A 25,870-nucleotide genomic window follows, 5' to 3' on the forward strand; every position below is an offset into this window, starting at 1 on the left:
GTCATCACAATGGAGATATCCAGGATCTTCAGCTAGCCTGGCGTTGGTGCACTTGGTGTCCTGTTGAGCAGGATAAACAAAGGGGTACTTGAAAGTATCCTGGTAGGCAAAAATGAGACGTAGGATGCTAGCAGTATCCTGATAAGCAAAGTGGGATGTGGGATGCTAGCAGAATCCTGGTAGGCAAAGTGGAATATAGTGACTGTTCAGCAGGGTACAAGTGTTCATACAAATGTGGGTACTGGTGAGGCAATGTTGCCTGACTAACGTGTCTTTAAAGATGGGCAAACACCCGCTCACCCATCCTGAGACCAAAGGTTCAAGCGACAAGTTCCCCGAAAGGCCTGACTGGCCACCTTGTAACAGGATCAGCCCACGCCCTCAGGAACACCTGGAGATGTAGCCAGGATCCCTCTCAAGTGGGATGTCTGAATCCTGGAACCATGGCAGGATCAGCACACCGACCTCTGGAGCTGGACAGGATCAACACACCGACCTCTGGAACTGTGGCTGGATGGATCCTCTCTGTGGGTAACAGCAGCCCCCCAGATCCCGTTTGAGTCTTATTCTGCCTCATGGAGAACTGACAATCTCTTCAGGAATTAAAATGGAGTCTTTTACTTTCTTGCCCACAGATAATGCTGGTCTTGGTAGTTTCTGTCACTTTACCAGGCTATGGGGCCTTTCTGTCTTGGAATTTCATATTCCAGAGTCCTTTGCAGCTGCTTCCTGCAGCTTGTTAAAGTCTCCCTGATTGGCTCCTGTAACTGTTCCTTTAATTGGCTTTCTTCTTCCCGCCAATAGGGACACTGAGGAGGCTGCAAAGTGAACAGCTCTGCGTGAGTCAGCTCGCATTGCAATAGATTCAGTGAGTCAGTGAAACAGGGAGAAGGAGGGGGGTGAAAAAGCCCATGCAGACACCGACAGGCAGCTTTCTCCCTCTCTTAGGCTGGAAAGCCTGTGTACATTGCTGCAGCCAGCTTGGCAGGATCGTGGGTGACAGAGTGAGACACCCGATACATATGTATTCACTATGTGTCAGGGCTGGGCTCAGCCCTTCCTTCTCTGGGCTGGCCGCTCAGCTGTCAGCTAATTGCCAGCTCCTATCTCTCCACAGTGACTCACCTGTTGATGATATCCTGCTCGTCAGTCCTGCCTACTTAAGCTGTTCAGTCCAGATGATCTCTGCCTTCGCCTTGGTCACATCTCTAGAGATGCTCTCCTGTGTTCCTGTTAAAGATTTGCTTGGCTGACATTCCTTCTGGCTCCAGACCCTGCTTGCTGTTCTACTACGCTGTTCTCTGGCTGCCTGACGTTTTGGCTTGTCTGACTATCCGTTCTGGTTCCTGAATTCTGGCTATGTTTTGACTATGTTTACTCTGTTTATCTTTTTTTATTATTATTAAACAAATGTGATTTAACTGTACTTCTTTCGCAGTCTGATTCATGGTTTCTGACACTAGGTCCCGTGGGTGGGCACTGCTATGTCACAGAGCCTACCTTCTGAACTACAGAGGTGCTGAGAGGAGGAGTTCCAGGAGGAGTCAGTACAGGAATCACTGCTTGCAGGCAAGGTACCATGGGATATGTAGTCCTTAGAAGTTTAAAGTAAAATACAGATAAGAAGCTGCAATGCATGCAGGGAATCCAGGAAGTTGTTGAGAGAGATGGCCAACAGATAGGCAGCACTCACAACATGAAAGCAGATTTTTTTCAAGTAAGCTTATATTGGATTGTCAAAAAGAGCTAATGTTTGTATTGTTATTACAATTCTGTAATAAAATAAAAGTGTATGCTGTTACTAAAGAACTACTTAAGCCTTGGTTCACAATAGCGCTGCTACAGCATGATGCATTTTTCAGTGCAGTGCGACCTTGCACACGTTTTATGCATTTTTCATGCATCGTTTGTTAGGAGAAGGAGACTAGATTGTATACACAAAACTCTGCCAAAAATACACTAACTACAGCAGGTAAAATAAGTATTGAACACATCGCCATTTTTCTGGCTAAATATTTTTCTAAACGTGCTATTGACATTACATTTTTTTTTACTACATGTCGGTAACAACCCATGCAATCCATACATACAAAGAAACCAAAACAAATAAGTTCAGAAATTAAGTTCTGTGTAATACATGAAAAAAGTATTGAACACAAGAAGAAAGGGAGGTGAAAAAAGACATGGAAAGCCAAGACACCGACTGAAATCTATCAGTAATTAGAAAGAAATCCTTCCCCTTGTCAGTACAAATTAATATCAGCTGGTTCAGTCTCAACTGATGTACTATACCTATACCAAGATGTCACACAAGAAACATCTAATGATGGGTAAAAGCAAAGAGCTCTCTCAAGACCTTTGCAACCTCAAAGCGTTTATTAACCCCCCTGTTCCTTTACAGCATGTTATACAGCACAGTGCTTGTGCTGTGTCATTTGGCTACCTGTAACACCAAAAATACCCGGCCTCTCCTCTTCCCTCCCTGCCAGCTCGTGACAGTGCCCGCCCCTGCAACTCCTGCTGCTCAAATAACATTTATATTGTCATACTATCAGCGCTGTGTCCTAATCCTGTGTGAGTGATTTATTTAAAAAAAAGCCGATTATACCTTATTTCACAGCGTCTCTCAGCGATCACATGACCGGCCGTCTCTCTCTCTCTCTCTCCTCTCCTCCAGAGTGACATCAGCGGGGGGATCTCGGCCCCACCCACTGCAGCTGTCAGACGGTGTAAGCAGAGAGTCGGCCGGTCACGTTAGGACACAGCGCTGATAGTATGAAGATGTAGAAGTGGCTTAACAGCCACTTTAATGTTGAAAAATATACTGATGGCATTGGTTAAAGAAGGATTTCTAAAGTTCTGAATGTTCCAGTGAGCACTGTTGGGACCATAATCTGGAAGTAGAAAGAACATAATTTCACCATAAACCGGCCACAAATAGGTGCTCCACGCAAGATTTCTGACAGAGGAGTAAAAAGAACTATCAAAAGAGTTGTCCAAGAGGCAACAACCACTTGTGAAGAGCTTCAGAAAAACCTGTAATTAGCAAGTACAATTGTTTCAAAGAAAACAATAAGTAATGCACTCAACCGCCATGGCCTATATGCATGCTTGCCATGCAAGACTCCATTGCTGAAGAAAAAGCACGTTGAAGCTCGTTTAAAGTTTGCTGCACAAGTTTGGTCAGCTGACACCAAAATTGAACTCTGTGAATGCCATAATACACACCATGTTTGGAGGTCAAATGGCACTGCACATTACTCAAAAACACCATGCTAACAGTAAAGTTTGGAGGTGGGAACATCATGGTGTGGGGCTGTTTTTCAGCATACGGTACTGGCAAACTTCATGTCATTGAAGGAAGGATGAATGGAAAAATGTACCAAGACATTCTTGATAAAAACTGCTGCCATCTACCAGGATGATGAAGATGAAACGAGGGGGGACATTTCCAGGGTCGTCTTTAACCACTTCAGCCCTGGAGGATTTGGCAGCTCAATGAGCGGAGCACTTTTTACAATTTGGCACTGCGCTGCTTTAACTGGTAATTGCGCGGTCATGCAATGTTGTACTCAAACAAAATTTGTGTCCTTTTTTTCCCACAAATAGCGATTTCTTTTGATGGTTTTGGTTGCCTCTGCGATTTTTATTTTTTTGCGATATAAACGGAAAAAGACCCAAAATTTTGAAAAAAAATGATATTTTCTACTTTTTGTTATAAAAAAAATTTTGTAAACTCAATTTAATCATATTCATTCAATTCACGCAGCTTTTAGTTTATGACTACCTATCTCATTTCTTGAGGTGCTAAAATGGCAGGGCAGTACAACCCCCTCCCACCCAAATTACCTCATTTTGGGAAGTAGACACCCCAAGGAAATTGCTGAGAGGCATGTTGAGCCCACTGAATATTTTATTTTTTTGTCACATGATTGAAAAATGACAAAAAAAATAAATTACACAAAGTTGTCACTAAATGATATATTGCTCACACATGCCATGGTTATATGTGGAATTAGACCCCAAAATGCATTCTGCTGCTTCTCCTGAGTATGGAGATACCTCATGTGTGTGACTTTTTGGGAGCCTAGCCGTGTACAGGACCCTGAAAACTAAGCACCGCCTTCAGGCTTTCTAAGGGCGTAATTTTTTATTTCACTCCTTACTACCTATTACAGTTTCGAAGGCCATAAAATGCCAAGATAGCACAACACCCCCCCCCCAAATGACCCCATTTTGGAAAGTAGACACCCCAAGCTATTTGCTGATAGGCATGTTGATTCCATGGAATATTTTATATTTTGCCACAAGTTGCGGGAAAATTAAAAAACATTTTTTTTTTTGCACAAAGTTGTCATTAAATGATATATTGCTCAAACATGCCATGGGCATATGTGGAATGACACCCCAAAATACATTGTGCTGCTTCTCCTGAGTACGGGGATACCACATGTGTAAGACTTTTTGGGAGCCTAGCTGCGTACAGGACCCCGAAAACCAATCATCGCCTTCAGGCTTTCTAATGGTGATTTCACTTCCTCACTACCTATGACAGTTTAGGAGGCCATAAAATGACAAGATAGCACAAAACTTCCCCAAATGTCCCCATTTTGGAAAGTAGACACCCCAAGCTATTTGCTAATAGGCATGTTGAGTCCATGGAATATTTTATATTTTGCCACAAGTTGCAGGAAAATAATTTTTTTTTTTCTTTACACAACATTGTCACTAAATGATATATTGTTCAAACATGGCATGGTTATATGTGGAATTACACCCCAAAATACATTCTGCTGCTTCTCCTGAGTATGTGGATACCACATGTGTGGAACTTTTTGGCAGTCTAACCGCGTACAGGACCCTGAAAACCAATCACCGCCTTCAGGCTTTCTAAGGGCGTACATTTTTTATTTCACTCCTCGCTGCCTATCACAGTTTCGGAGGCCATGAAATGCCCAGATAGCACAAACCCCCCCAAATGACCCCATTTTGGAAAGTAGACACCCAAAGTTATCCGCTGAGAGGTATGTTGAGTATTTTGCAGACCTCACTTTTTGTCACAAAGTTTTGAAAATTGAAAAAAGAAAAAAAACATTTTTCTTTTCTTTCTTCATTTTGAAAAATAAATGAGATCTGCAAAATACTTACCGTGCTTCTTAGCAAATACCTTGGGGTGTCTACTTTCCAAAATGGGGTCATTTGGGGGGGGGGGGGGGGTGCTATCTGGACATTTCAGGGCCTCCGTAACTGTGATAGGTAGTGAGAAGTAAAATCACAATTTTATGCCTTTAGAAATCCTGAAGGCGGTGATTGGTTTTTGGGGTCCAGACGCGGCTAGGCTCCCAAAAGGTCCCACACATGTGGTATCCCCGTACACAGGAGAAGCAGCAGAATGTATTTTGGGGTGTGATTCCACATATAACCATGCCATGTTTGAACAATATATCATTTAGTGACATCTTTGTACAAAAAAAAAAAGTGTAATTTTCCCGAAACTTGTGACAAAATATAAAATATTCCCAAAACTTGTGACAAAATATAAAATATTCCATGGACTCAACATGCCTATCACCAAATAGCTTGGGGTGTCTACTTTCCAAAAAGGGGTCATTTGGGGGGGGGGGGGTTGAACTGCCCTGGCATTTTATGCACAACATTTAGAAGCTTATGTCACACATGACCCACTCTTCTAACCACTTGAAGACAAAGCCCTTTCTGGCACTTTTTGTTTACATGAAAATTTTTTTTTTTGCAGGAAAATGACTCCAAACATTATTTTTTTTAAAGCAAAGGCCCTACAGATTAAAATGGTTGGTGTTGCAATTTTTTTTCACACAGTATTTGCGCAGTGATTTTTCAAACGCATTTTTTTGGGAAAAAACACACTTTTTTAAATTTTAATGCACTAAAACACACTATATTGCACAAATGTTTGATGAAATAAAAAAAGATGATCTTATGCCGAGTACATGGATACCAAACACAACATGCTTTAAAATTGCGCACAAACGTGCAGCGGCAACAAACTACATACATTTTTAAAAGCCTTTAAAAGCCTTTACAGGTTACCACTTTAGATACAGAGGAGGTCTACTGCTAAAATTACTGCCCCCGATCTGACCTTCGTGGTGATACTTCACATGCATGGTGCAATTGCTGTTTACATATGACACTACACCGACGCTTGCGTTCGCCTTTGCGTGTGAGCACGGGGGGACAGGGGTGCTTTTTTTTTTTAAATTATTTATTTTGATTTTTTATTATATTTTTAAACTGTTCCTTTCATTTTTTTTATCATTTTTTATTGTTATCTCAGGAAATGTAAATATCCCCTATGATAGCAATAGGTAGTGACAGGTACTCTTTTTTGAACAAAATTGGGGTCTATTAGACCCTAGATCTCTCCTCTGCCCTCAAAGCATCTGACCATACCAAGATCGGTGTGATAAAATGCTTTGCCAATTTCCCAATGGCGCTGTTTATATCCGGCGAAACTTGAATCATGAAATACTCATAGCTCCCAGTTTCTTAGGCCATAGAGATAATTGGAGCTGTTCTGGTCTCTGATCAGCTCTATGGTCAGCTGGCGGAACCACCAGCTGCATTCTCGTGTTCCCTGTTGGGACAGGAGAGCCGGAGAAAACCATGGAAGACGGTGGGGGTGGGGGGGGTTCCCTCCCACTGCTTATAAAAGCAATATAAAGGCTAATTAGCCGCTAGGATTGCTTTTACATGAAAGCGGACCGCTGGCTGAAAAGAATGATACCAAGATGATACCTAAACCTGCAGGCATCATTCTGGTATAACCACTCAAAGTCCAGCAACATACCAGTACGTTGCTGGTCCTTGTGGGGCATACATTGTAATTTTCTTTTTTTCATGCAGCCTGTGGGTTGAACGAAAAAAAGATTGATCGGTAGGTATGCCTGATGGGCATACATGCACCATTTTTTTTTTTAACTGTGGTGGTGAAATCACCTCCAACAGCACTGGAGTCACGGCTTTACGTATCGTGGGAGCAAACGCTGTTGCTGTCAAGATAAATAAACCCATGCTGCAGCTGAATGGCGTACCTGCTAAGCAAATGATGGTTAACAATAAAACAAAGTAACATTACAGTATAACAGTAAGACTTACCATACCTACAAAGCAAATACAATAAAACATACTAAAAATAAAACATTGCAATCTGTGCCTAAAAAAATATATGCCGAAGCATGGGGGTAATCCGCTCCTAATGTTAGGAGCAAATCGCTGCTCCACCCCTGCCCCCATACTTCGGTATATATGCTTTTTTTTTTAATTGTGGTGGTGAAATCACCTCTGACAGCGCTGGAGTCACAGCTTTATGTATCGTGGGAGCAAACACTGTTGCTGTCAAGATAAATAAACCCGTGCTGCAGCTGAATGGCATACCTGCTAAGCAAATGATGGTTAACAATAAAACAAACATTACAGTATAACATACCATACCTGCAAAGCAAATACAATAATAGTAAAAATAAAACAGAGAGAGAACGATATAGAACAATAGTGAGTGAACAGTAGAGTGGACAGCAGAGAGCGAACATAAGAGAGAACAATAGAGAGAGAGAAAAAATACAACCACAACTATTTTTGCCTTTTTTTTGTGGTTTTTTTTTCACTTTTATAAAAACTGTAAAAAAACTATAAACTGAACATTGCAGATTAGGGTCTCTCAAAATGTGATGGCCATCACATCTTTCGAGACCCCGAGACCCTGTGTACTTGTGCCTATGACTGTGTGGTGCTGTACCCTACGCTAATACTCAATTAGTGTGCGATAGCATTCGAAACAGTCACCAATGCAAAGACCAGTTGGTCAGGACAGGAGGGACAATAAAAGCGGGTGTCATGCCTAAATCCGCGCTTTCTACAGACACAACATCTTCTTTGGGGGTTTCTTTGGGTAGGGGTAACAGAGAGGACATGCGGAAAATGCCTCTCATGCAGCCGGCTTACTGCATTTGGATTGGGAAGTTGGGCTAAAGCTCCATCTGGAAACAGAAGGGCTCAGATGATCTCTTCCTGGAATTTAAGGAAGTTCGTCCTGAAGCTTTGTATAGCACAAAAGCATTCAGCAAAGCCAATTGAAATAAACAGACACTTTTTTGTACCAGCGACTGGCCTTACGGGCAATTAGGTACGGCGCCAACAACTGGTCGTGCAGGTCCACCCCTCCCACCATATTAAGGTTATATTCATGGACACAGAGGGGTTTCTCCACGACACCAGTCGCCGTAGGAATTTGGACCGTTGTGTCTGCGTGAAGGGAGGAAAGAACGAAAACATTCTTATTATACCTCTACTTCACAGCGAGCAAATTATTACATCTCAAGCAGGCTCTCTTCCCCAGCCTAGGATGGGAATCTACTAGTCGCTGGGGTAAGCCCCGGCGATTAGATCGCACGGTGCCACATGCGCCAATTTGATGATCAAACAAGTGAGTAAAAAGTGGCACGCTTGTGCAATAATTGTCCACATACAAATGGTACCCCTTTCCGAATAAGGGTAACACCAAGTCAAACACAATCTTACCAGTGCTCCCTATGTAGTCAGGGCAGTTTTCCGACTCTATGCAACTATCTCTTCCCTCGTAAACCATAAAACTATATGTATAGCCCGTGGCCCTGTCACAGAGCTTATACAACTTGACCCCGTATCTGGCATGCTTGCTGGGAAGATACTGTTTGAATGATAAGCGGCCAGAAAACGTAATCAGGGACTCATGAACGCAGACAACTTGATGGAGAGTAAACAAGTCTGCAAAACGTTGGTTGAAGTGGTTTACGAGGGGCCGAATTTTGTAGAGCCGATTAAATTCAGGGTCACTGCGAGGACGACAGAGTTCATTGTCGTTGAAATGCATGAACCGCAAGATCTGCTCGTATTGTGTCCTGGTCATGGAGGCAGAGAGCACAGGCGTATGGTGAATTGGGTCAGTGGACCAATATGACCGCAACTCACTCTTTTTAGTTACGTCCATGAGGAGGGATAGGCCCAGGAACGTCTTAAATTCCAAGACCGTAATAGGTCTCCAATCTCTGGCAAGGGTCAGCTGGGGATTAGTGTCGATGAATTGACCAGCATATAAATTGCTTTGGTCCACAATAGATCTATAGAGATCTTCGGTGAAAAACAGCGAATAAAAATCAAGAGACGTAAAATCAACTGTTTCCACCTGAATTCCAGGTTGGATTGTGTGCCTACGTGACCTGGTGTAAGTGTAGTGTTGTGCAACTCACTCTGAGATGCCTTCTCTCCTCGGTCTGGAACGGAAAAGACTGACACGAGGAGAGATGACATCAATTCCCCTGTCAGTGTTTACACTTACATGACGGGGAACGATCTCATTCGTCAGGACCGATCACCAGGTCCAGGCCAGATATCATTGGCCTGGGCCTGGGGATTGATCGGTTCCTAATCGAATCCAGCCGGTCTCGCGCCTGATGTAACATGAGGGTGATTGGCCTGCCTGTGCTATTCTGCCGCAGTACAACTGCGGCGGATGGTTGGCAAGCGGTTAATATTGATTGGGCCCTGGGCAAACATTTTCTTGGGCCCCCCAAACCCTCTTAGACATATAACAAATAGCAGTAAGACTCAAAATCAGTTTATTGCAGCAGATCAGGCAGCAATTGCAATTGGTTGCCAGAGGATACAGCATATTATTACCATCATTGACTGGTTGTTAGAAGTTACAACACATAATTTCTGCTTCCTCATTCATTGCTACTGCACATCATCAGACGTACTACAGGAGATAACCAGAGACTGCAAATCTAATACAGGAGATAACCAAAGACTGCGAATCAAGTGCAGGAGATAACCAGAGACTGGGTATCTAGTACATGAGATAACCAGAGACTGCAAATCTAATACAGGAGATGACCAGAGACTGCGGATCTAGTGTAGCAGATAACCAGGGACTGCGGATCTAGTGCAGCAGATAACCAGAGACTGCGGATCTAGTGCAGCAGATAACCAGAGACTGCGGATCTAGTGCAGCAGATAAACAGAGACTGCGGATCTAGTGCAGGAGATAACCAGAGACTGCGGATCTAGTGCAGGATAACCAGAGACTGTGGATCTAGTGCAGGAGATAACCAGAGACTGCGGATCTAGTGCAGGAGATAACCAGAGGCTGCGGATCTAGTGCAGAAGATAACCAGAGACTGTGGATCTAGTGCAGGAGATAACCAGAGACTGCGGATCTAGTGCAGGAGATAACCAGAGACTGCGGATCTAGTGCAGGAGATAACCAGAGACTGCAGATCTAGTGCATACTTCCCCACTTTTTGAAATGGGAATGAGCGACACCTAGCAGCAAAAGTATGCAGGCATAGGACACACCCCTTGCCACGCTCCCTTAAAGGAGAATTGTACAAAATAAAACAAGATTGGTTAAACCCACAAGTGCTTTTTTTTACCACTTCTATTCCTTTATCTTGGCTTCTGGACTTTACAAATGCAGCAATTTGAAAATCAGATGAAAGGTTTAGCGCTGGAAAACACTTTTTGATAGATAAAAAGTGCATTTTATATACATCTATATAGATCAGACCAAAATGAGGGACAAATGAGGAGGAATGAGGGACAAAGGGACATTGCTCTAAATCAGGGACAGTCCCTCGAAATCAGGGACAGTTGGGAGCTATGCTAGTGCAGGAGATAACTAGAGACTGCGGATCTAGTGCAGGAGATAACCAGAGACCGCGGATCTAGTGCAGGAGATAACCAGAGACTGACGATCTAGTGCAGCAGATAACCAGAGACTGCGGACCTAGTGCAGGAGATAACCAGAGACTGAGGACCTAGTGCAGGAGATAACCAGAGACTGTGGACCTAGTGCAGGAGATAACCAGAGACTGCAGATCTAGTGCAGGAGATAACCAGAGACTGCAGATCTAGTGCAGGAGATAACCAGAGACTGCGGACCTAGTGCAGGAGATAACCAGAGACTGCAGATCTAGTGCAGGAGATAACCAGAGACTGGGGACCTAGTGCAGCAGATAACCAGAGACTGCAGATCTAGTGCTGGATATAACCAGAGACTGCAGATCTAGTGCAGGAGATAACCAGAGAATGCGGATCTAGTGCAGGAGATAACCAGAGACTGCGGATCTAGTGCAGGAGATAATCAGAGACTGCGGATCTAGTGCAGGAGATAACCAGAGACTGCAGATCTAGTGCAGGAGATAACTAGAGAATGTAGATCTAATACAGGAGATGGCTAGAGAATGCGGATCTAATACAGGAGATAACCAGAGACTGCGGATCTAATACAGGAGATAACCAGAGACTGCGGATCTAATACAGGAGATAACCAAATACTGCAAATCTAATACAGGAGATAACCAGAGACTGCAAATCTAGTGCAGGAGATAACCACAGACTGTGGATCTAATACAGGAGATCACCAGAGACTGCGGATCTAATACAGGAGATAACCAGAGACGGCGGATCTAATACAGGAGATAACCAGAGACTGCAGATCTAATACAGAAGATAACCAGAGACTGTGGATCTAGTGCAGGAGATAACTAGAGAATGCAGATCTAATACAGGAGATGACTAGAGAATGCGGATCTAATACAGGAGATAACCAGAGACTGCGGATCTAGTGCAGGAGATAACCAGAGACTGCGGATCTAGTGCAGGAGATAACCAGACACTGTGGCTCTAGTGCATACCTCCCAACTTTTTGAGATGGGAATGAGGGACACCTAGCAGCAAAAGTATGCAGGCATAGGACACACCCCTTGCCACGCCCCCTCAAAGGAGAATTGTACAAAAAAACAAGATTGGTTAAACCCACAAGTGCTTTTTTTAGCACTTCTATTCCTTTATATTGGCTTCTGGAATTTACAAATGCAGCAATTTGAAAATCAGATGAAAGGTTTAGCGCTGGAAAACACTTTTTGATATATAAAAAGTGCATTTTATATACATCTATATATATCTGACCAAAATGAGGGACAAATGAGGAGGAATGAGGGACAGAGGGACATTGCTCCAAATCAGGGACAGTCCCTCGAAATCAGGGACCGTTGGGAGCTATGCTAGTGCAGGAGATAACCAGAGACTGTGGATCTAGTGCAGGAGATAACCAGAGACTGTGGATCTAGTGCAGGAGATAACCAGAGACTGCGGATCTAGTGCAGGAGATACCAAAGAGACTGTGGATCTAGTGCAGGAGATCACCAGAGACTGTGGATCTAATACAGGAAGTAACCAGAGACTGCGGATCTAGTGCAGGAGATAACCAGAGACTGCAAATCTAATGCCGCGTAAACACGGGCGGACTTTTCGACCGAACCAATCCGTCGGACAATCCGACCGTGTGTGGGCTTCATCGGACCTTCAGTGGACTTTTTCTGTCGTAAATCAGACAGACTTTAGATTTGGAACATGTTTCAAATCTTACCGACGGACTTAAGTCCGGTTGAAAAATCCGTTCGTCTGTATGCTAGTGCGATGGACAAAAAAGGACGCAAGGGCAGTTATTGGCTACTGGCTATGAATTTCCTTATTCTAGTCCCTTCGTACCTCATCACATTCAACCCAGCGGACTTTCGAACGGACTTCAGGACTTTCGAACGGACTTTAGTCCGTTCATGTGTGGGCAAGCCCGGTCGTTCGTAAGTCCATCGTAACTCCGTCGAAAGTCCGTCGGAAAGACCGTTGGCTGTTTGATGCTGAAAAGTCCGCCCATGTGTACACGGCATAATACAGGAGATAACCAAAGACTGCGAATCTAGTGTAGGAGATAACCAGAGACTGCAAATCTAGTGCAGGAGATAACAGGAGCCTGCAAATCTAGTGCAGGAGATTTTCCTAGAAAAATGGTGACGTGTTCAGTACTTATTTTACCAGCTGTATGTGAACCTAGCCATTGTTAAACGAAAAACAAAACGTTTAAGTCCTTTCCAACGATGTTTGTCAAGTCTCTGTCAGCATTCTTGAACATACTGACAAGATTTTTAGTTTTTTCAAACACCTGCCAGTGCATAGTCAGCTTTGGAAATTTAAAAAGGATATATAAATAAATATATAAGTGATCCTGCGCAAAACCTAATAATAAAATGAAGCTTATATAATTGCCAGTAATAAAAATAATAAACAGTGGTAGAACATCACATAATAGTGAAAGTGATAAAAATCCCAATAGTGATTGTATCAATGAAAAAAGTCCAACAATTTATTAAAAATAAAAAAAGAAGAAAAGAAAAGTGTTGATTGTTGATCCCGTGCCTTTTGATATACACACCACCGCTATGTGCTCTCAGAACTCTCACCTTAAGGGCAAATAAAATATCAGCTTTTTCCATTTCCTGTCTGCATGATATAAATAGACTGACATTCTAGCCAATCCAGTTCCCTGAGGAAGTCATGTAATATGCGTAGGACGTAACCGGAGGTATCTATCGCGGACCAGAAGTGACGTATGAGGTGGCGTGGAACGCCATTTTTTGTTCATGTTTGGCGCGCTTGCTGCTGCTATAGTGTAAGCAGATATTTTATTCAATAAACCCAGTTATCTCTGATATTACACTATTGGAGGCTCACTTATTTTACATATGGATCTTATCAACGTTCTGGAGGGGATGTAATTCTTAGTAGAGAGCAGACACCGCCACTGGATTTCGGATTGAGGCTGTTCTCCAGTGGATTCATTAAGGCATATTATCTATGGATTCATTAAGGCATATTATCTATCTATCCTTAAGGTGAGGGTTCTGAGAGCACATAGCGGTGGTGTGTATATCAAAAAGCACAGGATAAACAATCAACACTTTTCTTTTCTTCTTTTTAATTAATTGTTGGACTTTTTTTCATTGATACAATCACTATTGGGATTTTTATCACTTTCACTATTATGTGATGTTCTACCACTGTTTATTATTTTTATTACTGGCAATAATATAATAATATAATATTATTATTAGGTTTTGCGCAGGATCACTTATATATTTATTTATATATCCTTTTTATTTGCTTGCAGTGAGTGGTGTTCACTTTTCGATTTTGCAGCAATTCCATTTCACATTTAATATTTAGGTGTTATACATAGTAGCGCAGAAGTCCCCACACGGATCACAGCTTTGGAAATTTCTTTTGCGAAAAAAATTCCATCCCACTCCTTAGAATTTTCTTGAAAACAATTGTCAGCCACACTAAACATTATGAAATTGAATGAATGTTCAGAAAATGAAACTCCTGGAAGGAACTTCTACTGGTTTATGGCCATTTTTAGTGCACCATGCCCCATGAGCAATGCCAATGACTAACATGTTTAGCCACTTTCCGCCAAATCACGTCCGCTGGCTAGTCAGAGACTTATGCAAAGCAGGGATCGGCTTTGATCGGATCTCCACTATGATAACCCAGAAGTGATGACATCACTTCCGGTTTACCTGGATGTCAACAGTGCCATTTTTTTTTAAATTGAAAGTTCCAAAAACATTGATCAAAAAAAATAAAGTAACAGTGTAAAAAAAAAAAATAATGAAAAAAGAAAAAAAAAATGAAAGTGCTCCCTTTTTCCTGTGCTAGCACGCAAAGGTTAATGCGTTTATTGGTCCTGCATGCATGCAAACAGCAATCGTCCCACACATGTGAGGTATTGCCACGAACGTCAGATCATGGGCAGTAATTCCAGTACTAGACCTCCTCTGTAAATCTAAAGTGGTAACCTGTAACGGCTTTTAAAGCGTCGCTTACGGATAGCAAAATTTACGCCATTTGTCACCGTTGCGCAGGCACACACAATTTTAAAGTGTGATATGTTTGGTATCTATTTACTCAGCGTGACATCATCTTTTATATCTTACAAAATTTGTCTATATATTGTGTTTTTTTTGCATTAAAATTTAAAACAGTGTATTTTTTCCTAACAATTGCGTTTTAGAAACTGCTATGCAAATACCACGTAACATTAAAAATTGCAAAACCCACCAATTTATTCTCTAAGGCCTCTGCTTTAAAAAAAATTATATAATGTTTGGAGGTTCTAAGTAATGTTCTATTCACATGTAAACAAAAAGTGCCAAAAAATGCCTGGCCTTCAAGTGGTTAATGTGTACAGTGTGAGAGCGCCACCCAGCGGTCACAATTCTCATACACTACACTAGTGATTGGTCTCACGGAGGGCAGCAGGTATACGTACGAAGTGTAGGATAAGTGAAAACCAATAGAAGGGATCACATGGACACACAGCTACATTTTGTAGGTGGCAGACACAAAGAAACTCTCTATGCCGAACCAGCTTTGAGTGTACGAGGTACGGGTAGCCCTGAGCTCTACTGCGCATGCTCCGAGGCCAGGAACGGATTCCGTGACCGTAAAGTCAGAGATGTCCCCATATGATCCGCCAACACAACCCTGACACTCCGGCTATGAGCAGGGAGGGGCGTGCCGTTCACAGAGCGCTCTGGAAGGCTGACACTAAGCACGCACATGACGGTAAGCAAGTAGCACGGCTACAGGAAGTGAGCCCGGCTGTGTGCGCGGTGCATTGTGGGATAGGTGTTTGGTTCTGGTGTAATGGCACACAGAGCATGACTTTCTATCTGCCCCATTCAGTGCTCACAAAATAGTCCTATGCAGTTTGCTGGTATATATTCCTATACTTTGCTCTACTACCTTCTTCTTCAGAGAAGGAGGCCTCATATCCACGGATGTTCCCATGCTCCTGAGTCCTGGTGCTTTCCTGCGCCTGGGGAGCCGCATCAGTGCCATGTATAGCAGACAATACAAGTGAATGGTGGTATGTGGTTGGCTGATAAACGCCAAAGGCTTCTGCTTCAGTGTTTGCCGGCATATGCCACGGAAGTGATACAACAAGGAATATACATCGCACGCACATGGTGTGGGCAAATGCTGATGTGCAAAGTGTTTCAAAGCGTCTGGCTGTGTACATCTATTTGTATGGTCAGCTGAGTGGGGCTCTCTGGATGCCAGAAGGTGCAAGATGGTTTACCATTCAAGACTCAAATAGTGTGGAAACATCCATGTGCATGAGGCGAACATGTACATAATTGCATACGCTCCTGATCCACATAGAAATGTGATGCTCTTTAGCAGATATGCCCGGGTGCCACTAATTCTTAAAGTGGTTCTAAAGACAAAGTTTTTTTTCCCTGTACAGGGATGTATGTGTTTCTTTTTTGTAGTACTTGCCTAGGTGGCTGCAGCATCGGTCCCCCGGCGCTTCTAACACAGTGACTTGAGCGCTCAAACATCGCCGATCGCTCGGTTCTCACAGCTCCGTAAGCACTGTCAGTCAGCGGCTCTCTACTCTGCCCCCCCCATGCATTCACTGGAGCGCTGGACTGTGGAGGGAGTGGCCAACTCGGGCTCTCAGAGATGGGTGCTGGTCCAGGGATCTGGGTGGATCCCGACCCTATGGTTGTGATGACGCTCGAGCTTGGACTGACTCTGTGACTTCAGTGGAGAGCGCATTTCAGACGGCTCTCTGCTGAAAATGGGTCACAGGAGTGCAAAACGAACTGCATTTCTGTGATCCACAGGAGAAGTACAGCCAAATGTGCTTTGGCTGTACTTCTCCTTTAATGTATTTTCTGCAATAAAGCATCAGTTCACCTTTAAAAAAAAATAAATGCACATTTTTCGCAGGCAAAAAAATGTACATTTATTATTTTTATTGTCTAAGAAGCCTGCAGCGCATTGCATCCACGATCCGCTTCAATCTCAGGCTCTTGCAGACTCTCAGCATAGCTGTCTGTTCATACCTTGTACGGACAGGCACTTATCTGAGAGCAGGAAAACCAGTGGACTACAAGAACCCTCACCAGCACCTTCGTAGTTCATTGAGAACTATAAGCTGTCAGCCGCAATGGCTGACGGTACTTGTAGGCATTAATTCCCAGGAAACTGTAGAATGATACGTCTGTGTGGGCGGAGCTCTGCACAGCCACACTGGTTTCAAATTGTGACAGTGGGTGCGGTGCGAGGATCCTCCGCTCGCTGTGACGGGGGGGCTGCAGATGCTGGTACTTGTAACATGTTCCAAGTATCCCGCCCGCCATATAACAGAATGATGGCCGGAAAGTATATATGACATGCAACATGATAAGCCACAATCACGCGCAGATCATTGGTGTGGTGTGTCAGTCTGACACACTGCATCACCGATCTCGGTAAAGAACCTCGGACGTAGGCTTTTTAGCATGTGATCAACTGTGTCCAATCACAGTGTAAACAGGAAGAACTGTTTATCGACACTTCCTCCACTCGCACTGACAGACGCGAGTAGAGGAGAACCGATCGGCTGCTCTCCTGATGGGGGGGGGGGTCTGCACTGATTGATTATCAGTGCAGACCCACCAGGGGTGTCACTCAGTGCCCATTGTAGATGCCCATCAGCAATGTCTGCCAGTGCCTCCTCATCAGTGCTGCCTATGAGAGCCATCTATCAGTGCTGCATATTAGTGCCGCCTCATCAGTGAAGGAGAAAACTCACTTATTTACAAAATTTTATAACAGAAACAAAGCAATTTTTTTTTTCAAAATTTCCAGTCTTTTTTTTTAAATTGTTTAGCAAAAAAAAAAACCCCAGAGGTGATAAAATACCACAAAAAGAAAGCTCTACTTGTGGGAACAAAATAATAAAAATGTTGTTTGGGTACAGTGTAGCATGACCACACAATTGTCATTTAAATTGTGACAGCGCTGAAAGCTGAAAATTGGCCTGGGCAGGAAGGGGAGAAAGAGGGGTTTACAATCGCTTCAATGGCACCCCCACACATCAACACCTGCGTGAGTTAAAATGGTGCTGCAGCACTATGCAGTTCAGTGTGGTGTGTTTTTAGAAAGGGCTTGAGGACTTCTCTCCTTGCGTTTTTCTTGAAGGTACAGCATCCCATTCAGATTAATAGGATGCTGTGCATGCGATGCAAACATGCACATACAGTATGTGAACCTAGCCTTATATTTTTTGATGGGATTTCCATAAAAAACATGCACGCTCACCAAGCGAATCCAACATTAATATGTTATGATCTGCTGCACACCCCAACCCGTGTCACCATCTTCATTGTAGTCATAATCAGGGGGACAGCTGCACGAACCTGGGAGAGACTGCCGAATCCTAATGATGAAAGCAGTAAAGACGGTGGAGCAGTACCCCATGTGCAGTGGCAGATTATAACAGATCAACGCTGGACTGGCTGAGCATTAGGGTGGATTTGATTTAAATCAAGTCGATTTGACTCACGATTTAAATCATGATAAATACCTGGCAGAGGCTGTAACAAAACTCATTTCAAAACCCGAAAGAATGAATTTGGGCTTTGTACCTTCACTAACTAACAAATGTTGTATGTTATGCTTTTTATCTTTATACTTGCTTATTTCAAATGTCTTTTTTTCTGGTCATGTGATGCATTTGGTCCTCTTCAGTATTCCCAAGGTGGGGATGGTTCTGTTTGATTCATAGAGCGGTGCTAATGTGGAGACATTAGTGCCACTTTCTGCACCAATACAGAGTCCAGGGTGCCATGGTGACACTTCCTTAAGGGGTCAGCCGCTTCAGAAATGCCAGATTCAGAAATCTTTATATACTTTCAGGCCTCTTACTAAAGCAAAGTATAGTAACCACAACTGCCAATCCAAATATTTTTTTTTATTTTGACATTTGATTGCATTTTATAGGTTGCTATTTTTGTACATCATTTTTTAGCACTGTTTTATTGAGTTCTAAAGTCTGTGGTTTGTTAATATTTATGTGATTGTTGAATTCACACCAACCAAGACATATTCTTTTTTTTCCGTTAGTTATGCAGGAGGAAAGCATGATGGTATCATACTGTATTTTTGTATGTCTCCTGACTTTCTTAAAGGTTCAGATTACACTTAGCCATTATTTTTTTCACTGTTCCCCCAGATGACTATACATTGCAGTCCAGAAATATGGATGTGTCTCCACCTAACCTGGTCGGCTTATGTCTCGATATGTGTTCCGAACGAGAGCGGCGAGAACGAGAGCAGCATGGACTACTTCATCCATTAGAAATGCAGAATAGACCTTTGCAGAAAAGAGGTTTCAGACATGGGGGCCATCCTATTGCTGACCCTGGTAGGACTGTTAAAGAGTACAGCCGCCCTGCTGCCGGGAAAGAACTGTCTTCACCAAGAAATCTACGACCTCCTGCAACTCTTCTCAAAACGGTTCAATATCTGATAATGGAGATTTGGGAGGAAGTTAATGAGCAAGATTCTACATCTTTAGCATTGGCTTACCCTTTTGTGTTTGACCGGCTACGAGCAGTAAGGCAAGACTTGACAGTGCAGAGGATAAGTGGTACTGAAGGAGCTCCTGTCCTTGAAGGAAGCCTTGGCTTCTTGCTTTGTGCCCCTTACCTGGTGAGGGATCTCCCACTGGAAGATTATAGTGAAACCCTCCATTCAACACAGGTGCGGGAAAGCTTTGCCGAGCTAATGCAATGTTACAGCAGAGGTGGAAAATTTCTTAGACAAGCTGAATTTCGGGCACTTCTTCTTCTGTATGATTTGGGTAAGGATTTCAGATTACCAAAAAGCAATCTGGCTTCACTGAATTATCAATGAATTGTTGGCATGCGTGCTATCTGGTAATTATCTGTGGAAATCAAAGGCAGATGCTTTCAAGTTTTTTTCAAGTGTGCCCCGATGGCCCCAAAACTGAGAGCACACTAATGTGCTATGTAAATACCTACTTCAGTTAGGAAGCTGGCACTATGCCCTTTACCTCCTGAGTTGAGAGTGAGACTACTCATCACAATAAAGGAGAAGTGTGGGATAGTACAAATTTATAGTATTTACTACCCTCACCATAGCAAAGTCTTTTCTTCCTTTAAGCTGCTGCTCTGTTTTTGCTGTGCCTGCATTCCAAGTCCTGAATAGGGCCAAGTAATGGTCCACACCTGGTTTGAGTGTTTAAATGGGGCAGTTACATCTGGAGCAATTTGGCTCTCAGCTGTGGCCACGGTTTCCTTAAAAAGGCGCAGGACTGAGCCACAATCAGGAACATGCATGCTTGTCATGTGCCTACGTTTTCATGGCAATGTGATATGCTGTCAACAAGAAACCGAGGCACATGACAGTATGGTAAGCTGTGGTAGTTGCAACGTAAAGAAACATTACTGTACAAGTACACAATCAGTAAATATTCTTCAGCTGCTTCCTTGCTCCATTCTTTAGAGGGAAAGCACTCATGAGAAAGGTTGGCGTGGCTGAAGTGTTGCCGCTTGTCCATGTCACTGCTTAATCTCTCACAGCCTGAAGGGGAGGCAGAAGAGAACAAATGAAGCACTCCTGAACTCTCGGGTGCATGCTGACTGTCTGGAGCTGATATCAGTCACACACAGGAGAAGTCAGGGGGAGGATCCCAACAATACTGTCATGATAGAACTTGATGACAGACCTCAGCCCCTTCTGCAGTTATTTTGCTTATTTTCACAAGAAGAGGTGTGCAGTTCTGTGGGCAGGAAATTGTTTTTGATAGGAGCAGCCCACTAAGATTCAGGTTAAAAAAAAAAAACATGCTTCTCTTTTAATTGACCAGTAGTGAGTGGTAAAGGTGCCAAGGTCAATCTCTAACTTCCCTGATCTTGGTATGCCTATAACAGCATGCCCCTGGTTTCCAGGCTCTTGGGATACTCTTTCATAGTGACACTTCATTCATGTCACTGCAAACAGCTTGGTGCGCTCTGTTGCCGTGTGGTGACATCCAGTGCACAGTAGAGAAATGCAAACATGCTACATTTCTTCTCACTGCACCACAGCACGCATTACATCACTTTTGTGGTGGTGTGAACAGGGAACATAGAAAACAATTGTTTTCCGATGTGAAAAAACGCAGGTCCCCACAGATAGTGTGAATGAGCCCTTTTGCAAGTGTCTCAGGGACAGTTATTTAAACGTTTCTTAAAGATTAACTATTTTTTTTAGCCCAGGAAATGGTTTTGAAGTTACCAGTAGTCCTTAGGGGGTTTAAAGGGAGAGTCAGATTGTTTTCCATTTCATTAAATTCCAGGTATGGAATTTAATCTTGGCTGGCTTCAATATGTCAGTCAGTATCTCTGAGTCATTGTCAAAAAAACAAGGAGAGGGGTGCCTCTGAATATATAATATAAAGTAACAATTTATTTATAAAAACAATATCCACTCACATGGAAGAACATAAAGTTGAATTCAGGCACATCTTTGGGCTGTTGAGGTAGAACTACAAGTAGCAGTCAGTCCGTTTCAGGCTTGGAGCATGCAGCAAATCAAACATCAGTTCAGATGGTGTGGAACTGCATATCATCCGAACTGATGTTTGATGTGCTGCATCCTCCAAGCCTGAAGCGGATTGACTGCTACTTGTAGTTCTACCTCATCAGCCCAGAGATGTGCCTGAATTCAACTTTATGTTCTTCCATGTGAGTGGATATTGTTTTAATAAATAAATTGTTACTTGATATATATTCAGAGGCACCCCTCTCCTTGTTTTTTTCCTAGCTTCGCTGGAACTTGCTTCTGGTCCCTATGGTGGCAGCCCTGACAGACTCACCTATTTTTTCCCCATCTTTGCCATCGGACTATTATGGACTACATATTGTAATTTTGAGATATCTGAGCATTGCGCCTTTTTATTTGTCAAATATTCTGAGTCATTGTCCACTAACCTCATGCCAGTTACAGCTCTTTTTCATTTTTAAACTAAAGCTTTTGGACATAAAAAAAAAAACACACAAGTGCAAATGTCCTTTTTATTTCATTAGACCTGCAGATGGGGCTTCCTCTTTAGCAGTAATTAAAGGTATACCTCAGTCAAAGGTCAATTGGTGATCTGGGAACCCTTCTTGTTTACCTTTTTGTAACATAGAAGAGGAATTGCCAAACGCACCAACTGTAGGCGCCTTGCTTTGCTGGACATGTTCTTAACAAGAAGATTCTTTGCTGGGTAGCATTAGCAACCCACTGATTGCTGTTGCCTAAATTGCTCTATCTGTACACCTGCTTGCAACTGGTAATTTAAAATTTGGTTGTAATATATTATATCTTGTTTGTATACTACAGGAAATCTGGATGCCATGCACAGGGCTTTGCAACTTCCCCACAGTATTCGAAATTCTCCCGAAATTCGCTTGGCCCTTGATATAAATAGGTCCTACCTAGAAAAGAACTGGGTAAGGCTCTTTCGTCTGGTCCGCCAACTTGACTGTCTAAAAGCCTGTGCTTTCTACCGCCATCTGCCCGATTGCCGCAGCCAAGCAATACGTATTTACATGAATGCGTACAGCAGCCGAAATTGCCGCTTCCCGCTTGATCATCTTACCTACCTTCTAGCAGTTGATAGCCCCTTCAAGGCTAGCGATATGTGCAAGAGGCGAGGACTGGTGGTTACCTCCGGAGAATATGAATTTGTCTTATTCCACAAAGCTTCATTTAAGGATGTGGACCTGGAGTGCCCAGGAAGAGAGATTCAACTGGTGGAAGCAAAGAAAGAGAACATGTCTTGGGCTGAAGTGATGATGGGGCAGGAGATATGCACTGTATGAGATTGTGCTATCATGGACGATGTTTTTTATGTAATACATTGATGATGGGTAAACCTATACTGTAGTTGTGTGGCCTTTCGTTTGGAAAAGAAGGTTTTTGCCATATTTAAGTTTATTTTGTTCTTTATCTGTCTCATTCAAAGAGTGAACCATTTAAAACAGGCTCGCAGCTGTGTTAACAGCTGTAAGCCTGTTTTATTTAACAACAGGCTCTGGGCTTTTGGGTAAAAGTGATCTTGGGTGGCTCTAGAGCAGCTTGATCACTTGTACATGGCCTGCAAGTGCCTTATCCCCTCCTACCCCCCCCTCCTGTGGTTCCTGAGCTCTCCCGCTCCTCCCATTAGCCCAGGACCACAACAGTTAACGTCAGGATGGCGAGCGGGGGGAGATCTGGGAACATCAGCTGGGCATACAGCTGATTAAGCATAATTCTGTGCTCAGTCGGCTGGAGCAGAGGAGACATTAGGGGTCTCCATAAGGAGTACCTATCACCTGCACAAAGCGATCACATAGGGGCTTATAAGCCCTATTGTGATTAGCAATAAAGTTAAAAAATAACAAGTTAACAAAGAAAATTATAATAAAAATATTTTAAAAACTAGGGATGCACCGAATGGGTTTTTTGGGGCCGAAACCGATACCGAAAATAAATCTTCCTTGATCCCGAAAACCGATACAGCACCGAAACCAAAAGTGACTGTTTTTCAAAAAAATTTTTATACAGGAGATGGTCAGAGACTGGGGACATGGTACAGGAGCTTGTCAGAGACTGGGGACATGGTACAGGAGCTTGTCAGAGACTGAGGACATGGTACAGGAGATGGTCAGTGACTGGGGACATGGTACAGGAGATGGTCAGAGACTGGGGACATGCTACAAAAGATGGTCAGAGACTGGGGACATGCTACAAAAGATGGTCAGAGACTGGGGACATGGTACAGGAGATGGTCAGAGACCGGGGACATGCTACAAAAGATGGTCAGAGACTGGGGACATGCTACAAAAGATGGTCAGAGACTGGGGACATGGTACAGGAGATGGTCAGAGACTGAGGACATGGTACAGGAGCTTGTCAGAGACTGGGGACATGGTACAGAAGATGGTCAGAGACTGGGGACATGGTGCAGGAGATGGTCAGAGACTGGGGACACATTACAGGAGATGATCATAGACTGGGGCCAGATGGACAGAGACTGGGGACACGGTACAGGAGATGGACAGAGACTGCAGACATGCTACAAAAGATGGTTAGAGACTGGGGACACATTACAGGAGATTGTCAGAGACTACAGACACATTACAGGAGATGGTCAGAGACTGGGGACATGGTACAGGAGATGGTCAGAGACTGCAGACATGCTACAAAAGATGGTCAGAGACTGGGGACATGATACAGGAGATGGCCAGAGACTGAGGACATGGTACAGGAGATGGTCAGAGACTGCAGACACATTACAGGAGATGGTCAGACACTGGGGACATGGTACAGGAGATGCTCAGAGACTGCAGACGTGGTACAGGAGTCTCACCAGTCTCACCAGTGTCTCACCAGTGTCCATCAAATGCAGCTTCACAAGTGCCTGTCAGATGCAGCCTACCAGTCAGTTGTAGCAGCCTGTCTGTGCCCGTCATGCAGCCTCACCAGTGCCTGTGTCCATATGTAGCAGCCCGCCAGTACCCATGCCATGCAGCCTCACCAATGCTCGTGCCCATCAAATGCAGCAACCTGCCAGTGCCCATCATGTACAGCCTGCCAGTGCACATGTTATGCAGCCTGCCAGTGCCCATCACGTGCAGCCTGCCAGTGCCCATCACGTGCAGCCTGCCAGTGCCCATCACGTGCAGCCTGCCAGTGCCCATCACGTACAGCCTACCAGTGCCCATGTTCTGCAGCCTGCCAGTGCCCATCATGTATAGCCTGCCAGTGCCCATCATGTACAGCCTCCCCAGTGCCCACGTTCTGCAGCCTGCCAGTGCCCATCATGTACAGCCTCCCCAGGGCCTGGTAATGCTATGTCACCCTGTGTGTCAGATCTAAATCGCTCTGCAGCCAGTTTCATCCTGGTACGCCCCTCAGAGTCTCCCCTCCCTCCTCCTCCTCCTCCTCCTCCTCCTCCTCTCACTTTTGTCCTACACAGCCTCCACAGTGCCTGGTAATGAAAGTCACACTCACACGCTGTGTGTCAGAGCTGGATCTGAATCGCCGTGCAGCCGATGTCCCGTCTCCTATGACACACGGCACAATGATTCCTAGCATTGGATCAGAGTGCCGTCTATCACAAGAGGCGGTCTAGGAGGCGGGACATCGGCTGCACGGCGATTCATATCTCTGACACACAGCGTGTGAGCATGACATTCATTACCAGGCACTGGGGAGGCTGTTTAGGACAGGAGTGAGAGGAGGAGGAGGGAGGGGAGACTCTGAGGGGTGCGTGGGATGAAACATGTGCGGCACCCGGCGGGATGGCCCCGTCCCTTTTTTAGGCGCTAGTATCAGCAAAAATTCTCTTTTGGCTTTTTGCCGAAAGGGCCATTTTCGGCCGATATGTTTTGGTGGCCGAAATTTCGGTGCATCCCTATTAAAAACAAAAAATATGACAAGCAGCTCCATCAACTGTGCACAACCGCAAATGTGTCCACAAGGTGCGCACGTGCATTTAAATCGTTATTGTACCTAATATTAATTATCTCTGTGAACGTCAGTGTGAGAACAATAATTCCAGGGCCATCATTTACGTTAAACTGATGAGCAGCAAAGGCATTTAAGGCTTTGCCTATTCATGATTTTGGGTACCTCATCTTTTATTTTGTACAAAATACATTGGGGATCAAATTCTGTTTATGTCCACAAAAAATTGTTTTGTTTTTTCCTGAAAACATAGACGTGATGAATAGTTGTGCAAATAGTGTTTGACATAAAAAATTGCAAATACCATTTTTTTTTTTCTACAAGGTCTCCGCTTTCAGAGAAAATATAATGTTCTTGGGGTTTTAAGTAATTTTATGGCCAAAAATGTAGATTTTTAATATGCGCAAAAAATTAAAAAAAATGTTTTAGAGAGGAAGTGGCTAAAAGTGTTGTTTAAGGAATTTGAATGTAGTGGTGGTGATACTGTTAGACTGCTTTCACACGGGCGATTCAGTAAGATCGACCAGTCAGTTCTTCCGGAGGACCTGATCGGACCCTCCATGCATCCCTGTGGACCAGCGGGTGTCCATTTAGACCTGCCTACCTCCGATCCGATCCACAAAAAAAATGGAGGGGGATCCATCTGCCTCTGTCTAGGCAGATTTGATCGGAG

General features: G+C 43.7%; 1 protein-coding gene across 1 annotated transcript; it reads left to right on the plus strand.

The window, feature by feature from the left end:
* The first annotated feature begins 15,131 nt into the window (after positions 1-15,131).
* Positions 15,132-24,715, plus strand: SAC3D1 (SAC3 domain containing 1). Its single transcript, XM_073604882.1, has 3 exons — positions 15,132-15,304; positions 18,929-19,558; positions 22,087-24,715. The coding sequence occupies exons 1-3, from the start codon at positions 15,229-15,231 to the stop codon at positions 22,566-22,568; spliced, it is 1,188 nt and encodes a 395-aa protein (XP_073460983.1). The 5' UTR covers positions 15,132-15,228; the 3' UTR covers positions 22,569-24,715.
* Positions 24,716-25,870: the final 1,155 nt, after the last annotated feature.

This window comes from Aquarana catesbeiana, linkage group LG11, assembly GCF_042186555.1.
Source record: "Aquarana catesbeiana isolate 2022-GZ linkage group LG11, ASM4218655v1, whole genome shotgun sequence".
NCBI classification, from domain to species: domain Eukaryota; kingdom Metazoa; phylum Chordata; class Amphibia; order Anura; family Ranidae; genus Aquarana; species Aquarana catesbeiana.